Source organism: Eschrichtius robustus, chromosome 13 (genome assembly GCF_028021215.1).
Source record: "Eschrichtius robustus isolate mEscRob2 chromosome 13, mEscRob2.pri, whole genome shotgun sequence".
NCBI lineage: Eukaryota > Metazoa > Chordata > Mammalia > Artiodactyla > Eschrichtiidae > Eschrichtius > Eschrichtius robustus.
In genome coordinates this window covers 55,424,057-55,440,857 of record NC_090836.1, presented here as the reverse complement: position 1 = coordinate 55,440,857, position 16,801 = coordinate 55,424,057, and the positions used below count along the sequence as shown (strand labels likewise).

The 16,801-nt window shown below is 41.4% G+C and overlaps 1 protein-coding gene across 3 annotated transcripts in view; it reads left to right on the top strand.

Moving 5' to 3' along the window:
* GRIP1 (glutamate receptor interacting protein 1) overlaps window positions 1-16,567 on the top strand; it is a 454,025-nt gene extending 437,458 nt beyond the window's left edge. For all 3 annotated transcript variants that reach the window (XM_068560189.1, XM_068560188.1, XM_068560187.1), the window contains 2 exons: window positions 13,515-13,661; window positions 16,110-16,567. In XM_068560189.1, the coding sequence (XP_068416290.1) occupies window positions 13,515-13,661; window positions 16,110-16,337 (375 nt within the window). In that variant the 3' untranslated portion in view covers window positions 16,338-16,567. The remainder of the gene's footprint in view (window positions 1-13,514; window positions 13,662-16,109) is intronic.
* Window positions 16,568-16,801: the final 234 nt, after the last annotated feature.

The window sequence follows — 16,801 nt, the reverse complement described above, 5'->3', positions numbered from 1 at the left end:
TCAGATGTGACTGAAGAGTATGGCTTGGCTTGCAGAGCAGACGCCAATCACTTACTGACCAGCCATATGCAGAGGGTCCATGGGACTGCTCTCCAAACCTATGCCTAGTGGAACAGAGATAACTAGAATCCACCACCTTCCACCCCAGCTGTGCTGCTTGTCACATAGAGAGAACCTGACTAGGAACAAAGATGGAAAGGGGGCATAAGGACAGGAGAACCCGCAGATAAAGCCAAAGAGAGGCATATAAGCAGGGACCTTGGAGCACAGTAATTTCATCCACTAGTAAACAGAGTCCCAAGAATAGCAGACTATCAGCAACCATATTAGCTATTTGTCACTGCCACTCCCTCCTCCTTTGTAGCCATCTCTCCCTATTCCTCCCCTTCCTCCCTTTGAGAAAGGAACATGAGTATGGGAAGAAAGGGACTAGAATGTAAACCAGAAGTGTTTCCTCCAATCAAGGCAGGAAATGTTCATGGTGAGTCTATGATATCTTGTGCCAGAAAGCAAATAACTTATCAGAGCAAACGGGTCATATCAAAAGGACAACATGAAGTCAACATGAAGGACTACCCTTGGCCAAAGATGAGGAAACTTGAGCACCCAAAAGAATGATGCAATTGATCATAACATATCATATGTATAAAAACCCATAGGTTCATATTGATAATGTACTTTAAAAAGGTCGTTCCCTTCCCCTTCACCTCAAAAAAAACCTCATTGGGACACCATTGGAAATATTTAGTGCACTAATTCCCTATTTTAAAAATGAAAGGAAAGAATTAGCATTCATTTTGCCTTTCTTGTACAAACTGTACTTCAGAGTAACCAAACAGCACTGATTGAAGAAATGAGAATTCTTTACAAAAGAATTCTAGCTCATATAGAAGATAGTAAGAGATCATAAAAAGATTATCATTTTGCAGCCCCTAATAAAATTATTGATTCAGACAACGGTCATCAATGGATGAAACCATTAAATTGAAGTTTAATGGGGAACCTTACGATGGAAGAATTAAACTGGCATCTCCTGAACCCACCCAAAGTGGGACAACTAGACACTGAGTGATGTGTTGTTATAGGAATCACATTGTCCTACCTGTGATCTACGCCTCCCCCCAAAGCTGATTCTGACTCAACTCAAGCATCCAGAGCTAACTTCCATTTAAAGGAAAATGGGGCACAGAAGGGCATGCTACAGAGCGAATGACATGGTTTCAACAATAAGTCAGTAGCACAGGGAAGAAAGGATGGGGGCATGCTCTAGGTAAGAGGACATTTAAGAGACCTAACACCAATGCGTGGGCCTTGCTGGAACAAACTAACTCTAAAAATCACTTTTTGAGACAATCAGGGAAATTTTATTATAGACTAGGTATTAGAATATATCAAGGAATAAGTGCTGATTTTGTGAATGAATTAATGGCACTGAGGTTGTGTAAAAAAGTGATTATATTTTTTAGAGATTCATACTGAGTTATGTAAGGGTGAAATGACATGAGGACTGGCATTTGCTTTAAAATACTCCCCCAAAGAAAATAAAAGACGGGGGGATGAAGTAAGTGAGCTCTTGATGCTTGTTGGATCTGAGTGATGAGTGTATGAGGATTCATTGTCCTAGCCTCTCTGCTCTCGAATATGTTTGAAATCTTTTGTTAAAAAATAGATTTCTCAGGATTTACCTGGCGGTCTAGTGGTTAGGACTCCACACTTCCACTGCAGGGGGCACAGTTTCCCCTGGTAGGGGAACTAAGACCCCGCATGCCTTGCTGCATGGCCAAAAAAAAACGACAACTTTCTCCTAACCAAACTTATTGTGGTAATCATTTCACAATATATGTATGTCAAGTCATTATGTGATACACCTTAAACTTCTACAGAGCTGAATGTCAATTATATCTCAGTAACATTCCCACCTCACATAAAACTCTCCTGTCCTATGGCCTAAGGCAAAATCATAATTCTAGAGGGGCTTAAAATATCTTCTCTGCAATGAATATTTATTAAGCAACGACGTGCTAGGTAAAATGGTAGTATGCCACGCAAAGATCCATGCTTTGCAGTCAGAACCACTTGGGTTTGAACCACTTCTCTGTTGCTTACTATCTGTTTACCTTGGGCAAGTTTCTAACCCTCTCTGAGCTTTCATTTCCCCGTCTGTATGATCTGCTCCACCAACTAGGTGGAGACAGTAGCATCTGGTTTGCTTTTTAAGCTACTCAATCAAGTTCCACAGCCTTATTAGCAAGAAGTCCAGCATCTTGAGCTGGAGGACCCTCCATCCCACCCTACTCTCCGTGCAAGAATGGGGCTTCCTCAGCTCAAGGCAGGGCAGGCCTGGCTCTAACGTCAGAGGTGCTCTCACCTCTCGTGGCCACACGGTGTCACTATGGAGCTTTGTCCTGCCGGGCCCCATCCACGCCCGCCACCCTGCAGCTTTTTGCCTTGCTCATTTCCAGCATGGCCCGCCCTGGGGCCGGGAGGCGGGGCATGGCTTGACCCTCAGAACTAAGTCCCACTCCATTCACACAGTACGTGATGGTCAGTTCTGACTAGCTTCCAAACGCAACCACATGGTATGTCAGAACCAGTCGTTTCATTTATTTGACAAAATACTAGCCCTACTGTGTGGCAGGTACCATTTGAGGAGTTTGGGATATTATCAGTGAAAAAAACAAAGATCTTTGCCCCCCTCGAGGAGCTTGGCAGGGCATCTCCCACATACTCCCCTCAGGCTTTTTACCTGAGCCCAGGTTACCAGCAAAGACGTCTCCTTTCCTCCTGATGAGTTTTGCTTTGAGGGGAGAGGGTGCTCTCATTCATGCAGTTTAACTTCTCCCCATGCATCATCAAGGTACATGTCAGATGCGGGGGGCTGGATTTTGCTAAAATACACACACCTCTTCTATAGTAAAGTAGGGCTTTCTACTCTATGCTTGTATAAACGAGTGCCACAAAAGTGATCCTTCCACAGATATCAGGTCATTTCAGGTTTTAAAACTTCATATACACTACCTCATTTAAAACTGTGATTCTTGCCCATCTTGCAGGATTGTTAGGAGGATTAAGTCAGATGTGGTCACTGGACTGTATACTCATGATGGCTGTGCTGTGTTTATTGCTGTATCTTTTTTTCACTCAGTCCTTCAAACAGTGCCTAGCACATCATAGGGTCCAATGCACACGTGTGCACCCACACATATGCGCATTCATATACGCACAGTGATGGAATGAGCCTGCCAAGAGTGTCATTAAGTGTGAGTTCCCTCTCTTCCTTTTCAGAACATGTAATAGCCCCTCTGGTGTGTGAAGTACCACACAGAGCAAACTTCATTGTGCACAGAAATTGGCAGATGGCAGTTCAGAGCAGGGTCTGAGATTCTGCATTTTAACACACTCCTGAGTGATGCTGACGCTTCTGATCAGGACAACCTGTAATTGGCAAGGCACAGCTTTTTTTTCTCTTAAGGTAAACGTGTAACAAAATTCTGGCCCCTTTCCTTCTAGTGTATTGTTGGAAAGAGGCAGGTAGGGGTGAGATGTTGATATACCCTATTTCATAGGTCCTAAGATTACCATGGCCTATAAAACACAGCCTGATTTCAGAGAATTTAAAGTATGAAAAAAAAGTACATCTTAGAATCTATGAAATAAGGCACTTGAGCGGCAATAGAATATAACGGTTAAGTGCCTGGAGTCAGACAGACACGGCCCCACCATTCAATACTTTTGTGATCTTGGGCGAGTTACTTAACGTCTATAAAATTGAATTTCCTAACCTCTAATATGGCAGTAACCACTAGGGCTGCCTGGTGATTAGAAGTGACCCAGCCAGCTTGATATTTTAGCTCTCTGTCCAGTGAGATGAAAATCCACAAAGGACCACTTTTGTATTCCTTCAATATTCCATATCTCTCTGAAGTAAAATAACTTGGTATAAAAACATAAACCCGCTGTAAGAGTATTAATCTTCACATTTTGCCCTGTATAGCTCTGAATTTTTTGACTCTTCTACAAGAATGTATTTAGGTATTATGTGTGTTAAAATAAATAAGACAGGGCTTCCCTGGTGGCGCAGTGTTTGAGAGTCTGCCTGCCAATGCAGGGGACACGGGTTCGAGCCCTGGTCTGGGAAGATCCCACATGCCACGGAGCAACTGGGCCCGTGAGCCACAATTACTGAGCCTGCGCGTCTGGAGTCTGCGCTCCGCAACAAGAGAGGCCGCGATAATGAGAGGCCTGCGCACCGCGATGAAGAGTGGCCCCCACTTGCAGCAACTAGAGAAAGCCCTCGCACAGAAGCGAAGACCCAACACAGCCATAAATAAATAAATAAACACCAAAGTTAAAAAAAATAAAGTCCAAGTTATTTAAAAAAATAAAATAAATAAATAAGTAAATAAATAAGACATACATTTTTTTCAAAAAATTGATTTGGCTGTGCTGGGTCTTAGTTGTGGCACGCGGTATCTTCGTTGCAGCATGTGAGATCTTTTTAGTTGCGGCATGCAGGATCTTTTAGTTGCGGCTTGGGGAATCTTTAGTTGAGGCATGCAGAATCTTTAGTTGCGGCATGCAAACTCTTAGTTGCAGCATGTGGGCTCTAGTTCCCTGACCAGGGATCGAACCCGGGCCCCCTGCTTTGGGAGCACAGAGTCTTAGCCACTGGACCACCAGGGAAGTCCCAAAACGTACATTTTTAAATAATTAGAGTTAAAAACTAAGCCCAAATTATTGCTTGATGTGTGCATCAGTTTTTGTGGAGGGCATGCAGCAAACCTTACTAAAAATAGCGGTCACATTAAGTGTTAAATGAGTGTGATGTGCTGAGTATGTTGTCTGGCGTGTCCAGCACAGGGGGTCTCAGTGAACATTACACATTAATGTGTTTGCCTCTAGAAGGCAGCCTCTTCTCTCTAATTCACTGCTGTTTCCCAGCACCCGGAACCAGGCTGAGCACATGGAGGGACTCAGTACACATTTGATGAACGTGTAAACCTCAGACTAACGCTTGCAGGTGGTCAGAAGGAGGACTGGGGGTTGGGGGAAACTTTAGCTGGTGGTACTGCCTTAATGCAGAGAGAACAAGCTGAGGCCCGCAGCTGAGAAGGGTGGATTTGCAAATCCTGGCATTTCCAGGAATGCCTGGAATTGCTAAACCAAACCCAGGACAAGGACTGAGGGAGCTACTGAAGGCAGGCCCCAGAGGAGGGTGTTCCTTACAGGAGCACTTTCAGGTCTTTTAAGACTTTTCAAAAAATTGAACTATAGTTCATTTACAATGTTTCAGGTGTACAGCAAAGCGATTCAGTTATATGTATGTATATACACACACACATACATATATATATTCATTTTCAGATTCTTTTCCATTATAGGTTATTACAAGATATTGAATATAGTTCCCTGTGCTATACAGTAGGTCCTTGTTGTTGATCTATTTTATATTATAGTGGTGTGTATCTGATAATCCCAAATTGCCAATTTATCCCACACCCCCCGCCTTTCCCTTTTGTAACTATAAGTTTGTTTTCTATGTCTATGAGTCTATTTCTATTTGTAAATAAGTTCATTTGTATCAGTTTTTTAGATTCTACATATAAGTGATATCATATGGTATTTATCTTTCTCTGTCTGGTTTACTTCACTTAGTATGACCATCTCTAGGTCCATCCATGTTGCTGCAAATGGCATTTTTCTTTCTTTTTAATGGCTGAGTAATATTCCACTGTATATATACCGCATCTTCTTTATCCATTCATCTGTTGATGGACATTTAGGTTGTTTCCGTGTCTTAGCTATTGTAAATAGTGCTGCTATGAACATTGGAGTGCACGTATTGGGTTGGCCAAAAAGTTCTTTTGGTTTTAAGTAATAAATAAAAGACACATTTTTCATTTTCACCAAGAACTTTATTGAACGTATTCATTAACCAAATAAACTTTTTGGCCAACCCAATGTCTTTTTGAATTATAGGTTTGTCTGGATATATGCCCAGATGTGGGATTGCTGGATCATGTGGTAAATCTATTTTTAGTTTTCTAAGGAACACCCATATTGTTTTCCATAGTGGCTGCAGCAACTTACATTCCCGCCAACAGTGTAGAAGTGTTCCCTTTTCTCCACACCCTCTCCAGCATTTGTTATTTGTAGACTTTTTGATGATGGCCATCCTGACCAGTGTGAGGTGATACCTCATTGTAGCTTTGATTTGCATTTCTCTAATAATTAGCAATATTGAGCATCTTTTCATGTTCCTTTAGACCATCTGTATGTTTTTGGAGAAATGTCTATTTAGGTTTTCTGCCTGTTTTTTGATTGGGTTATTTGTCTTTTTGATATCGAGCTCTATGAGCTGTTTGAATATTTTGGAAATTAATCCCCTGTCAGTTGCATCATTTGCAAATACTTTCCCCCATTCCGTAGGTTGTCTTTTCATTTTGTTTATGGTTTCCTTTGCTATGCAAAAGCTTTTAGGTTTAATTAGGTCCTATTTGTTTATTTTTGCTTTGGTTTCTGTTACTCTAGGAGACACATCCAAACAAATATTGCTGTGACTTATCTCAAAGAGTGTTCTGCCTATGTTTTCCTCTAGGAGTTTTATAGTATCCAGTTTTACATGTAGGCCTTTCATCCATTTTGAGTTTATTTTTGTATATGGTGTTAGAAAATGTTCTAATTTCATTCTTTTCCCAGCACCACTTATTGAAGAGACTGTCTTTTCTCCATTGTATATTCTTGCCTGTTATCATAGATTAATTAACCATAATTGTGTGGGTTTATCCTGGGCTTTCTATTCTGTTCCATTGATCTGTGTGCCTGTCTTAGTGCCAGTACCATACTGTTTCGATACTGTAGCTTTGTAGAATAGTCTGGAGTCAGAGTGATTCCATTATACCCATTCTTCTTTCTCAAGCTTGTTTTGGCTATTTGGGGTCTTTTGTGTTTCCATACAAATTTTCTTTTCTTTTTATTCTTTTTTTTTTTTTTTTTTTGGCCACACTGCGCAGCTTGCGGGACCTTAGTTCCCCGATCAGGGATTGAACCCAGGCTACAGCAGTGAAAGCACTGAGTCCTAACCACTGGACCACCAGGGAATTCCCTCCATACAAATTTAAACATTTTTTATTCTAGTTCTGTGAAAAATGCCATTGGTAATTTGATAGGGATTGCATTGAATCTGCAGATTGCCTTGTGTAGTATGATCATTTTAATAATATTGATTCTTCCAATCCAAGAACATGGTATATCTTTTCATCTGCTTGTGTCATCTTCAATTTCTTTGATGAGTGTCTTGTAGTTTTCAGAGTACAGGTCTTTTGCCTTCTTAAGTAGGTTTATTGCTACGTATTTAATTCTTTTTGGTGAAGTAGTAAATGGGATTTTTTCCTTAATATCTCTTTCTGATAGTTCATTGTTAGTGTATAGAAATACAACAGATTTCTGTATGTTAATTTTGAATCCTGCAACTTTACCAAATTCATTGATGAGCTCTAGTAGTTTTCTACTGGCATCTTTAGGATTTTCTCTATATATTATCAAGTCATTTGCAAACAGTGACAGTTCTACTTTTTCCTTTCTAATTTGGACTCCTGTGTTTTTCTTCTCTGATTGCTGTGGCTAGCACTTCCAAAACTATGTTGAATAAAAGTGGTGAGAGTGGGCATCCTTGTCTTGTTCCTAATCTTAGAGGGAATGCTTTTAGCTTTTCACCATTGAATATGATGTTAGCTGTGGGTTTGTCATATATGGCCTTCATTATGTTGAGGTAGGCTCCCTCTATGCCCAGTTTCTGGAGAGTTTTTATCATAAATGGGTGTTGAACTTTATCAAAAGTGTTTTCTATACCTATTGAGATGATCATATGCTTTTTATTCTTCAACTTGTTAACACTGATTTGCAGATATTGAAAAATCCTTGCACCCCTGGGATAAATTCCACTTGACCATGGTGTATGATCCTTCTAAGCCATTGCTAGTATTTGGAATCGGTTTGCTAGTATTTTGTTGAGGATTTTTGCATCTATGTTCATCAGTGATATTGGCCTGTAATTTCTTTTTTTGTGATATCTTTTGATATCAGGGTGATGGTGGCCTCATGGAATGTGTTTTGAAGTGTTCTTTCCTCTGCTATTTTTTGGAATAGTTTCAGAAGGATAAGTGTTAACTATTCTGTAAATGTTTGGTAGAATTCACCAATGAAACCATCTGGTCTTGGACTTTTGTTTGTTTTGGGAGTTTTAAAATTACTGATTCAATTTCAGTACTGGTAATTGGTCTGTTCATATTTGCTGTTTCTTCCTGGTTCAGTTTTGGGAGATTGTACCTTTCTAAGAATTTGTCCATTGCTTCTAGGTTGTCCATTTTATTGCTGTATAATTTCTCATTGTAATCTCTTAATATCCTTTGTATTTCTTTGGTGTCAGTTGTAACTTCTTTTTCATTCTTGTTTTGATTTGAGCCTTCTCCCCTTCTTTATTTTTATTTTTATTTTTGGTGCTATGTACTTTTTAATATTTATTTTTTTATTTTATATTTATTTGGTTGTGTCGGGTCTTAGTTGTGGCAGGCAGGCTCCCTAGTTGCAGCAGGTGGGCTCCCTAGTTGCTGCAGGTGGGTTCCTTAGTTGCAGCTCAAGGCCTCCTTAGTTGCGGTTCGCTGGCTCCTTAGTTGCGGCAGGTGGGCTCCTTAGTTGCAGCAGGTGGGTTCCTTAGTTGCAGCTCAAGGCCTCCTTAGTTGTGGTTCGCTAGCTCCTTAGTTGCGGCAGGTGGGCTCCTTAGTTGCAGCAGGTGGGTTCCTTAGTTGGAGCTCACCTGCTCCTTGGTTGTGGCATGCAGACTCTTAGTTGTGGCATGCATGTGGGCTCTAGTTCCCAGACTAGGGATCAAACCCAGGCCCCCTGCGTTGGGAGCGCAGAGTCTTAACCGCTGCGCCACCAGGGAAGTCCCTCCCTTTCTTTCTTGATGAGTCTGGCAAAAAAGGCTTATCAATTTTGTTTATTTTTTCAAAGAACCAGCTTTTAGTTTCATAGATCTTTTCTATTTTTTTTTTAGTCTTTTTCATTTATTTCTGTTCTGCTCTTTATGCTTTCTTTCCTTCTACTAATTTCAGGTTTTGTTTGTTCTTCTTTTTGTAATTGCTTTAGGTGTAAGGTTAGGTTGTTTATTTGAGATTTTTCTTGTTTCCTGAGGTAAGCTTTTATCACTATAAGCTTTTGCTGTATCCCATAGGTTTTGGATCATCATGTTTTCATTTTCATTTGTCTCTAGGTATTTTTTGATTTCCTCTTTCAGTGATCCATTTGTTTAGTAGCATATTGTTTAGCCTCCATGTGTTTGTATTTTTTGCAATTTTTTTTTCTTGTAGGTGATTTCTAGTCTCATAGCATTGTGGTTGGAAAAGATGCTTGATGTGATTTCAGTTTTCTTAAATTTACGGAGACTTGTTTTGTGGCCTAGCATGTGATCTGTCCTGGAGAATATTCCATGCGCACTTGAAAAGAATGTGTATTTTGCTGCTTTCAGATGGAATGCTGTATATATGTCAATTAAGTCCATGTGGTCTAATGTGTTATTTAAGGCCTGTGCTTCCTTATTGATTTTCTGTCTGGATGATCTGTCCATTGATGAAAGTGGGGTGTTAAAGTCTCCTACTATTATTGTGTTACTGTCAATTTCTCCTTTTATGTCTGTTAATATTTCCCTTATATATTGAGGTGCTCCTATGTTGCGTGCATATATATTTACAATTGTTATATCTTATTCTTGGATTTATTCCTTGATCATTAGGTAGTGTCCTTCTTTGTCTCTTGTGACAGTCTTTAAAGTTTATTTTATCTAAGTATGCTACTCCAGCTTTCTTTTGATTTTTTGTTTGCATGGAATGCCTTTTTCCATCCTCTCACTTCCGGTCTGTATGTGTCTTTAGATCTAAAGTGAGTCTCTTGTAGGCAGCACATATACAGGTCTAGTTTTTTTCTATCCATTTCAGGCAGTCTGCTTCTTCTGGTTGGAGGATTTAGTCCATTTACATTTAATTATCAATATGTATGTTCTTATTGTCGTTTTGTTAATTGTTTCGGATTTGTTTTCATAGGTCTTTCCCCCCCATCCTTTTCTCTTCTCTTATGATTTGATGACTATTGTTAGTGTTATTTTGGATTCCTTTTTCTTTTTTGTGTGTATATCTATTATAGATTTTTGGTTTGTGGTTACCGTGAAGTTTCTGTATAGCAGTCTATATACATACCTGATTGTTTTATGTTGCTTATCTTAATTTCAAAAGCATTTTAAATACCCTGCATTTGTATTCTCCTCCCCTCATGATTTCTGTTTTTGATATCATATTTTACATCAAATTGTTTTATGTATCCCTTAACTGCTTATTGTGCAAACAGGTGACAGTACTACTTTTGTCTTTTAACCTCTCTACTGACTTTGTGTGTGGATGATTTCCTACCTTTGCTGTATGTTTCCCTACCTTTGCTGTATGTTTGCCTTTACTGGTGAGCTTTTTCCTCCCATAATTTTGTTTCTAGTTGTGACCCTTTTTTTTTTTGCCTAGAGAAGTTCCTTTAACATTTGTTTTAAAGCTGGTTTGGTGGTGCTGAATTCTTTTAGCTTTTGCTTGTCTGTAAAGCTTTTGATTTCTCCATTAAATCTAAATGAGAGCTTTTATGCATAAAGTATTCTTGGTTGTAGGTTTTTTCCCTTTCATCACTTTAAATATATTGTGCCACTCCCTTCTGTCCTTCAGTTTCTGCTGAAAAATCAGCTGATAGGCTTGTGGGAGTTCCCTTGCATGTTATTTGTTGCTTTACCCTTGCTGCTTTTAGTATATTCTCTCTTTAATTTTTGTCATTTTGATTACAGTGTGTCTTGGTATTGTTCCTCTTTGGATTAATCCTGTGTGGGACTCTCTGTGCTTCGTAGACTTGGGTACCTGTTTCCTTTGCCAGGTTAGAGAAGTTTTCAGCTATTATCTCTTCAAATATTTTCTTGGGCCCTTTCTCTCTCTCTTCTCCTTCTGGGACCCCCTATAATGCAAATATTAATATGCTTGATATTGTCCCAGAGGTGTCTTAAACTGTCCCCATTTCTTTTCATTCTTTATCTTTTTTCTATTCAGCAGCACTGATTTCTACTACTCTTGTCTTCCTGCTCACTGATCTGTTCTTCTGAATCATTTAGTCTATTATTAATTCCTTCTAGTGCATTTTTCATTTTAGTTATTGTGTACTTAACCTCTGTTTGGTCCTTCTTTATATTTTCTAATTCTTTAAAACTTTTAACTTCTCACTCTGTGCATCTATTCTTCTCCTGAGTTCTTTGATCATCTTTATGATTATTACTCTGAACTCTTTCTCGGGTAGATCGCCTATCTCCATTTCATTTAGTTCTTCTGGAGTTTTAAGTCCTCTGCCACCTTATTTTGTCTAAGTTACTGTTTATGTTTTTATGTCTGTGGTAGGTTAATTACATTTCTCAACCTTGGAGAAGTGGCCCTTTGTAGGAGGTATCCTATGCATCCCAGCAGTGTACTCGCCTTTCATCACCCAAGCTGTATGCTCTAGGGGTTCCCCCTAAGAGGACTGCATGGGTCCTTCTTTGTGGTAGGCTGACTGTGTGGCCAGTCTGGTAGGCTTGGTTGGTTGCTAGACCCTGCCTTGTGCAGATGCTGCTGGTACTGTTTAGTGGGACCTTGTCACCAGGCAAGGTGACAAGGTTGTGCAACCCTAGGAGGCCTTGGGGGTAGTGCTGGCTTACTGGTGGGCGGAGCCAGGGTCCCAAAGACTCTGGAGCTGTTGCCAACCCACTGGCAAGTGAAGCCAGATCCTGGGGTTAGTGCTGGACTACTGGCAGGCAGAGCTGGTTCCTGGAGTCTGGTTGCATGGCCCAGGGATCCCAGAGCTCGTTTCAGATCATTGGTTGGTGGGGGGGGGGGGGTTTTCCTAATACAGTTGGGTATGGGGTCTGTGGTGTCCAGAAGTTTGCATTGGCCTGCTAGTGGGGAGGGCCGGGCCTCAGCTGGCCCTGGGGTAGGGTCCAGCGTGCATTGTGGGATTGTAGTTTTCTTGCTTCTGGTGTCTGTCCCCTGGTGGGTGAGGCTGATCGCGAGGCTAGTGCAGGCTTCCTGGAAAGAAGGGCTCAAGCCTACCCACTGGTGGGTGGAGCTGGGTCTTGGCCCTCTGGCGGGCAGGGCCCTGTCTTGGTGCGAGTCCAGAGGCGGCTGTGGGCTCAGGAAGTCGTTAGGCAGCCTGTCTGCTGATGGATGGGGCTGTGTCCCTGCCCAGTTAGTTGTGTGGCCTGAGGCTTCACAGCACTGGAGCCTACAGGCTGTAGGGTGGAGCCAGGTCTTGGTGCTAATGATCCAATATGTCAGCCACCAGGAGTGTTCCTGTGGCTGAATGTTCCCCAGTATGTCTGCCACCAGTGTCTGTGTCCCCAGGGTGAGCCACAGCCACCTCCCACCTCTCCAGGAGACTTTCCAAGACCAGCAGGCAGGTCTGGCCCAGGCTCCTATCAAATTGCTTCTTTTGCCCTGGGTCCTGGTGTGCATGAGATTTTGTGTGTGCCCTTTAAGAGCGAAGTCTCTGTTTCCCCCAGTCCCGTGGGGCTTCTGCACTTAAGCTCCACTGGCCTTCAAAGCCAATGCTATGGGGGCTCATTTCCCTGGTGCAGGAGCCCTGGGCTGGGGAGCCTGGCTGTGGGGCTCAGAACTCTCACTCCTGGAGGAGAACCTCCGCAGTATAGTTATTCTCCAGTTTGTGGGTCGCCCACCCGGGGGGTATGGGATTTGATTACATCACAAGTCTACTGGTGGTTCCATCTTGTGGTTCCTTCTTTGCCTTTCGTTGTAGAAGATGTTTCCTGGTAGGTTCCAGTCTTTTTCATCTATGGTTGTTCTGCAGGTAGGTGTGATTTTGGTGTGCTCATAAGAGGAGGTGAGCTCAGGACCTTTCTACTCTGCCATCTTGGCCGCTCTCCCTTTTAAGACATTTCTTGCCTGCAGTACTGAAGCACTGACTGGGATACTAGAGAAAATAAAATGGTGGACTTCCTGCCTCTTGCTCAAAGGCAGAGGTTATGCTGAGCACTGAACCCAGCACAGCACCAGGCACAGTGAACAGGAAGGAAAGGCCTTTGGCTCAGTCCTGATATCCAGCTGCAAAGGGCTAACCCTGGCTTCTCCCAACACCTAGGGGTTGCTCCAGGAGAAGTGAACATGCCCCTGGGAAATTCTCACCTATATACACTTGATGACTGCAAGTGAAAAAAAAGAGAGACCAGAACTCTCCAGCATTTCTCCTCCTTTTCCAGTTCTGGGTGGGACTTGGCAAATTCCAACGATGTTCCTAGAGAATGGAAAAAGCTTCAAGATTGGGGGAGCTGCCTAATCTATTACACATCTATTATATTGAAATTAGTTTGAAAATATGGTTCATCAAGAAATTTCACAAGCAAAAGTCCTCAACCTACCTAAATATCCCCTTCACATTTTCTCATTTTCCAGGTGACCTTGTACAAGGGCTCTGACATGGAGGACTTTGGGTTCAGTGTAGCAGATGGCTTGCTGGAGAAAGGAGTGTATGTCAAAAATATTCGCCCAGCTGGGCCAGGAGATCTTGGTGGCTTAAAGCCCTATGACAGGCTCTTACAGGTAAGACCTCAGATGGAATTTTATTTGGAAATTAATTTGGAAGTCTTATTTGGTCAGTGTCCACCCATCCTCCTTTGCCTCAAGACTAGATTAGAGGCCCCTCCTATAGAGAAGAGACACTTTTTCCTTTGGTAGAATTTACCAGTTACTGAAATGGCCTGTTTCCCTGTATATGTTCCCCAGCAGACTCTAAACTTCTTGAGAACAGGGCTAGTACCTTATTCTCCCATTTCCCATTATACAGTGATTGATATCAGTATCTCACACAATGTCTAAAACCCAAAAGCTGAACCTTGTTTACTATTAAGTACTAGGAGTACTGTGGTGGTCAGGTATAGTTTCACTGAGCAAAGCAAATTCCTGATCTTACGTACAGTTTTTAGAAAGAGCATTTTGCAGGAAGAGAAGAGGGTTGCCATCAGTCTTGAAAGTATGTTCAAATGGAATGAGTCTGTCCCTAAACAGCTGCCTTTCAAAGTGTGAGGCTGCACTGATTGGTTGGCTTTCAGACACGTGTTCACTGAGCAAGTTGTCATTGATTCATTAGACAGTTTTAAAACCAATTCTGGTGATCTTTTTACCATGGCAATATAACAATTACTCTTGTCCTAAGAGTAAGGAACACGTTTATTTTCCATAGATACTCTAGCATTTGCTGAATAAATAACTATGGACAAGTTATTTGACCTGTCTTCCTAATCTATAAATTAGAGCTATACCTACTTTTATGGGAGATGAGGCTATAAAAGTAGACTGGACTCAGATTGTAAAGGGCCTTGAAAGCCAAGATAAAGCTCTTGGAGTTTATTCTGGAGGTATATTAATTTTCTAAGCAGAATAATGACATATTTTATAGAAAGACAATACAATTATCTCATAGGTGGATTGGTGTAGGGTGAAGAAGGGGAGGATCACAGGTAAGGAGACCAGGTAGGTAAGGGTAAGACACGTGTACCAGACCTGAGTCTTTAGTGCCTTCAATGCATCCTGGCAGAGCAGTCTGTGAGGCAGCTGGCAGCTTGCATTTGTTGCTCAGGAGAGATGTTACAGCCAAAAGTAAAGATTTGGGATACTGAAGGCATGGATTTGGATAAAGTTGCCTATGGTGGATTTCTAGTAAGGAAGAGAAGAGAACTAAAGATAGAATTCTAAGAAAAACAAAATTTAAAAGGACAGGAAGAAGGAAAGGCAGGAAAGGTCTGAAAGTGAGCAGTTAAAATGGTAAAAAGGTCAAAACAAAGTGGTGTCATAAGAGCCAAGGAAGGAGTTTTAAGGATAAGTAGGTAAAGGCCAGAGGGGATGAGAACTCAAGACACCATTCCTGTGTTGGACAATTGGGGTCATTTATACAATATAAGGGTCAGGTCCCAGACTGAGAAGATTGGGGAGAGAGTGAAAAGTCAAGGAATGGAAGCAGCACGTAGATGATTCTTTAAACTTTTAGGGGGAAAGAATAAGGAAACATAATCTCATACAGAGTGAAGAAAGAGAAAAACAAATACCGTACGTAGGCTAACACACATATATGGAATCTAAAAAAAAAGAAATGGTTCTGAAGAACCTAGGGGCAGACAGGAATAAGATGCAGACGTAGAGAATGGACTTAAGGACACAGGGAGGGGGAAGGGTAAGCCGGGATGAAGTGAGAGAGTGGCATGGACATATATACACTACCAAATGTAAAATAGATAGCTAGTGGGAAGCAGCTGCATAGCACAGGGAGATCAGCTCGGTGCTTTGTGACCACCTAGAGGGGTGGGATAGGGAGGGTGGGAGGGAGACACAAGAGGGAGGGTATATGGGGATATAAGTATACATATAGCTGATTCACTTTGTTACACAGCAGAAACTAACAACAATGTAAAGCAATTATACTCCAATAAAGATGTTAAAGAAAAAAAAAAGAATAAGGAAACATGAAAGAAGATGAATGCATGTGTAAGCTGAGGAGGGGGTGGGCTCATGACCGAGAGAGGTAGTTCAGTATCATGGTCAAGAGCACGAGCTTTGGAATCAGCCAGACTGCCTGAGATCACATCCTCGCTGGACCACTCACCAACATCCTAGCTGGACCACTTACCAACTTCTGATCTCAGGCAAATCTCTTAACCACTATGTGCCTTACTTTCCTCATCTGTAAATTAGGGATAATATTTGGCACTTGGAGCACCTGCCATGAATAAGGTGATCTGCTCAGCATGGGGACATTGGGATGCATCCCTGTTCTCTGCTCTCAAGGGCCTTACAATTTAGTAGCAGAGAGTAAGTAAGCCAATGCCCATGTTATAGTGTGGTCAGGGCCAGGATAGACCTCTCTGTACAGAGTGCTCATTTAAGCACTTTCAAGACTCTATAATCAACCTGTTGTGTCTGAAATGTTACTCTGGGTTTTGGGAATCATCTTATGTCTATAACAATAATTCAAAACGGTGCTTCTTGACCTTTCAGATTAATCATGTCCGAACGAGAGACTTTGACTGCTGCCTTGTTGTGCCCCTCATAGCAGAATCTGGTAATAAGCTGGACCTGGTTATTAGTAGAAACCCCCTGGCTTCACAGAAGTCCATAGAACAGACTCTACCAGGAGGAGAATGGAGTGAACAGAACAGTGCTTTTTTCCAGCAGTCGAGCCACGGTGGTAATTTGGAGATACGAGAACCCACTAATACATTATAGCGATGCTTTTTATAAAGCAGGACAAAAGACAATATCTACATGGTGCTAAAAAAAAAAATCCCTTTAAGAAAGATTTCTGTGATATTTGAAGCACAGATAATCATGTGGCATTAACTGCAAGCACAGGGGTCTTTTCAATCTCATGGCTCATGTTCACTTCCCCTTTCAAGTTGAAGAGGTTTCTTTGTTGTTGATCACTATGGTATATGACAGGCAATCCCCTGCCAAGACCAAGGGTAGAGAAAAAGAAAAACAGCTAGGCCACCCCTCTCTACAGTTAACATCAGAGGAAATTTTTTACAAGTCCATCTTCCTATTCCTTTTTAAAAAGAGAAATATCTGTTTGAAAATGTTCTCTATGATAATTTCCTTCATTCACTTTGAAATCAGTTTCTTACTACAAAGTCATTCATGTAAGAATTTAACCAACAAGGCTTTTCATAAAGCTGGCTCTACTAGGAGAA